We start from the raw sequence: 4878 nt of genomic DNA, 5'->3' as shown, positions 1-4878 counted from the left end.
GTTGTGCAAGACATTAGTCATTAGGTGCATCTGGTCACTTAAAAATTTTATTAATAGTGAATAAGATTAGAAATGCAGTTCTTGGATTTCAGGTACTCAGTGATCACGTACTTAGTCTACCATATTGAAGAGTGCAGACAGAAGTCTTTTCATCATTGTAGAGTTCTTTGGGTAGCACCAAGTGTCATAGGGCTACAAAAGCCCAGTCCATGAGTTGAAACTTTGAGTAAACATGGTTTGTAAACCACATCTTACAAAATTCCTTCAGGAATAGTGGTGAGGTACTCCACCCTTATGGCACTGCTGACATGTTTGACCTGAGCAGCTTTCATATTTGAATGAGACTTCTTTTGAAAAAAGAATTCTACAGCTTTACAAGAGAAATAAGGCTGGAAACCCACTGTAATGGAAATGTGCAAAGCAGCAATCAGCAGGGTCAACTACAACTTCTAAAGAAATACACAGGAAAGAACTGGCATCAGTCAATTTATTCCAAGTAAGAACTGCACACATATACCACGTCCACACAAAAGTCAGCAGTTAGAAAGTACTCAGCATTGGCATAAACTGAAAGGTACTCGAACAACTTTTACTGAATGCAGTATCTGTAAGCCATGCTTATCCACTTATATTTTTAAAGATATATTCAATTATATTGTTCATCATACATATTGTGTACAATCAAGATGTTTTCTGAAATAGTTTTCTCCAAAAAGTAACTTTTAGTTAACTTCAAAATATCCACATATACCTCTTAGCAAAAAAAAAACCCAAATTGTTTTTTGCCAAAGACTGCTCTAGCCCTACCCTTTCTGATCCCTGATATAACTGATAGTTGCGTGAGTAGCTCTTTTAGTCTTTGTTCCTATTTTAACATGCCAACCATTACTTCACTGATATCCCAGAGTTTTCTTGCAACTGCCTCATCCATAGCTTTGGGCAATAGTTCTTCCTCTTTACAATCCCCAAAGTACCTCCCTGACACACCTTCTACCTCAGGTGAAGAGGCTAAGTAAACCGAAGTCTGGGCACCTTCCACTGGAGTTTTGAAAAAAGCCCAGGACACCAAATTGAAAAGCGGTTTGATCACCAGTGGAATGTGTATGTGCCTCCCAAGGTTAGTCCGCACGATACCAGGGTGCAATACATTGGCAGTAACATCTGTGCCCTCTAAGCGGCGGGCCAGTTCTTTGGTAAAAAGAATGTTAGCTAGCTTGCTTCGACTATAGCAAAAACTCTTATTGTAGCTTTGTTCACTGTTCAAGTCTTCAAAGTTTATGTCTCCATATTTATAAAGTTTGGAAGAAACCACCACAATTCTGCTGGGAGCTGAACTTTTGAGGAGTCCGAGGAGAAGGTTGGTGAGCAGGAAGTGCCCTAGGTGATTCACGCCAAACTGCATCTCAAATCCATCTTCAGTCTTCATATACGGGCACTGGAAGATTCCCGCATTATTGATCAAGACGTCCAGTCTATCCTCTTCCTTTAAATGTTGAAGAGAACCACAGACTTAGGGATACAGGGCTAAATATAATAACTTAAAAAAATTCTTACAAGCAACTAAAATTATTTAAATTGCTTCTGAGTTTTGAACTCTGAGGGGAAAAAAGGTCTGGGTGTGAGTGGGAGTTTAACCTTACTCATTTTACACATTATCCCATCTACTTTCAACAATTCCATAAGTAACAAGTACTCAGGTGATCTGAGCCAGGGCCTCCTATGTGACAAAATCCTAACTGAAATATTCCATTACCAATGCCCCTGTTCTAAGGGAGTAGTAGGCTATTGCTTTTCTAATTGTGATTTTCAGATCACAGAGTCCACATGAGTTAGAGAGCAGAAATACCACAGGAAACAGCACTGGTTATCCTCAGAGCTAATGGTGTAAGCACAACCACCTGAGGAAAGTTAAGCTTGCTTTATTCTATAGTTTTCTAAGTGTAAAAGATGCCATGGGAATGGACTAACTTCCCAGTTGTTTCCTTAAACTTGAGACAAGCAATAGTGAGAATGGATGTCAATTAAGACTGGAAAGAATATCTTGAATGAATCAAAGGAAGATTAAAAAAACAAATAGGTAATATCAGAATCAACATAAAAAATCATGAATACTACAGATCATGGTAACAGCAAAGGTGAGTAACAGAGCAGGTAGGCTCAACAAACACCCTTGGCCTCCTTAACTGTAGAATTTATTTATTTATTTTTTTCTACACGAAATTACCTCTTTCAGCTGAGGGAACTTCAAATTAGATCTAGATGGCGAGAATTTGTGACTTTAACTGTATCCTTCTGTATATATGTGCAGATTAAATCACAAAGTGTAGACTATCCTCAAAAGGAAGTGTTTTCATTGCTTAATTAATTTGGGTATCCCTACCCTTTCCTGGCTCTTCTGTCTCTCTTAATGCAAAGAAAAATGTAATACACTTTCCAGGTGTAAGACACAGTATGACCCATAATTTAATTGACAGGTCACATTTCAAATTTTACTGGTCTTTTTTGCCAAGTATAAGTGAAAAGAAAAATGTGTTAAAATTGCACAACCCTTATCAAAGCCTACCTGTCAGAGGATTAACTGTTTCTCATCTGTCTGTGCAAGCACCTCTTGCTTTCCAATGGTCAACTTCAAAAGGAAAGCAAGAGTTCACCCTTGGGGGAAAGAAAGGAGTATTCTTTTTCACTAATCCCTTGGAATAGTTTCCTGAATTAATCATTTCAGAGGCATCATTCTTTGTGGGGTGTTATTTTAAGACCTTATCATTTTACTATTTTTTTAATTCTAGGAGATAAATCACCTAAATACCAAGAATGCCAACCTGCGAGAAATTAACACTTCCTTTTTTTGTTTGTTTGTTTTTAATCTGGTGACAGTTGGTGAATCAGAGTGAGGAAAGGAATATTTTGAGGAAAGGACAACTTAATTATGTCTTTATTCCCTTACTTCTTAATTTGTTCTGCTTCATGTGGCCAAAGTAGCAAAATACCATCGGGGTCAGGAATGAGGACTATCCTTAATGCAGCTATGTTTTCATGAATAGAAAGACCTTCTTCTATAACTATTAGCACTAGTTCTTGATAAAATAGTAGCCCACACCCCTCTCTGTATCTGCCACAGCCCTGTACTGTGCATCAGGGTGCCATGACAGCCCAAGGAACATTCAGAATATTGACATATTTTGAATTTTCAAGGAAACAAAATGACATGTTGCACCTCAAAAACTACTAGCGCTGGTGGTTCACAGTTGCAATCACATATTGTATGATATTCCTTTTGATGTCAAATCTTTGCAAAGCTTAATAGCTTAGTAGTTTCTATAGTAAAATACAAATACCGTGCTAAAAATCAATGTAGAGCAAGAAATGTCCACTCTGACTCAAAAGTCTGAGAGGTTTGGGGTGATCAACAGGTCACATTTCCCTTTAGTAAATAATTACGGTCATTGAAGGATGAAAATTAAAAAACAATTCAATTATGTGTATTATTTTTTTTCAGACAGCTGTTAAGTTGTTTGCCATAAATATTAGGCTTTTTGGGTCTAACTACTTGGTAGATGTTCCTTTTGGTCAAAGGACAACATTTAAAAAAATTTGAGGGCTCTCCCTGGTGGTGCAATGGGTTAAAGCACAACAGCACTATGAAGCTAGATGCAGCCACATCACAAGTTCGATCCCTGGCCAGGGGGTGAACCACATGGCCTCCGCAGACTTCTCCTGACCGGCCCGCTGCTCCCCACAGCAGTGTACATTGTCAGTCGGCCTGTTCTGCTCCCCACTCTGTCTCTGGTGAAGACTCTCAACTGCTCCTGCACCTCTGGCCTGTACCTCAGTTCTGTATGCATAAATAAATAAATCTTTAAAAAAAAATTGAGTTTGGGCACCTCTGCACTGGATTTGAGATTCTATTTTCCACGTCAACTAATTTTAAACCTCACTCCTCTGAATGTTACTTTGCATGAAATGCAAAGAAACCCTCTATGTCAGTCTAGCAGTCATCTACTTTCATGAAAAAATAATTACCTCTACAAAGAGACAGGGGTTAAAAGCAAGGCCCTGGGTAGGCTACTGAGCCTGCGACTTTGTGCCTTATGTAGAAAATAGGGGAAACGAGCCAACCTCACGGGATGAGAGAGAATTCAGACAATAACAGCTCAAGGATCTTTGATTTCATTTAAAAAACCTATCTGCAGGGCTTGGCATAGTACCCAACACATAATGAACCATCAATAAATTCTAGGCATCTTGTTTTATTTGTGTCACTGCTTGGCGCATGGACCCTGGGATGCTAAGCTGTTGGTTGAATCAGGTCAGGGCCTGGCTAAGGCTGGAGATCATGATGGCATGATGGACCAGAGCTAAACTTCCTAGCAGCATTTATTATTATTATTTTTTTAATGAAAGGCCTGCTCTGAGGTCCTCGACTAGCAACTTCCTCCACCTGCTCTAGCGCTCTCGAGGAGAAGCCAGGGCTTGGTGCAGGGAGCAGGCTCGGTTCAGACACGGGAAGACCCGGACAGAGGCCTGGCGAACCTACTTCTGCTTGTGCTCACGCAACAAATGGAAACGTCCAGAAAAGGGCTTGTTTCCATTGGGGCCCTCTATTTTCTCAGTCTCCTTGGAGGGCACTGTGTGCATCTGTCACGTCCGCGAGTGAATCCCAAGCCCAAAGTCCTTGGCGTTTCCAGTGCAGGTGTCATTCCCAAGGTCACCCCGTCCACGCCAGGCGCCCGCCCGCCCGCCCGGCCCCGACCCCGGCCCCACACCTGGAGCATCTCCTGACAGAAGGCGCGCACCGAGCGCAGCGAGGCGAGGTCCAACTCCTTGACGATGAGCTCGCCCGCCCCACCGGGGTCGGGCCCGGGGCCCCCGGCCTCCCGG

The 4878-nt window shown here is 41.3% G+C and overlaps 1 protein-coding gene across 1 annotated transcript; it reads right to left on the bottom strand.

Moving 5' to 3' along the window:
• Window positions 1–469: 469 nt before the first annotated feature.
• Window positions 470–4877, bottom strand: RDH14 (retinol dehydrogenase 14 (all-trans/9-cis/11-cis); the record flags this gene model as incomplete). The annotated part of the gene is made up of 2 exons (XM_012727360.1): window positions 470–1483; window positions 4764–4877. Coding segments are annotated over 2 exons (732 nt in total), but the record flags the coding sequence as incomplete, so codon positions are not given.
• Between the last annotated feature and the right edge of the window lies 1 nt (window position 4878).

This window comes from Condylura cristata, unplaced genomic scaffold (genome assembly GCF_000260355.1).
Source record: "Condylura cristata isolate star-nosed mole 26May11 unplaced genomic scaffold, ConCri1.0 scaffold00020, whole genome shotgun sequence".
Lineage (NCBI taxonomy): Eukaryota > Metazoa > Chordata > Mammalia > Eulipotyphla > Talpidae > Condylura > Condylura cristata.
This window is presented reverse-complemented; position numbering and strand designations above follow the sequence as displayed.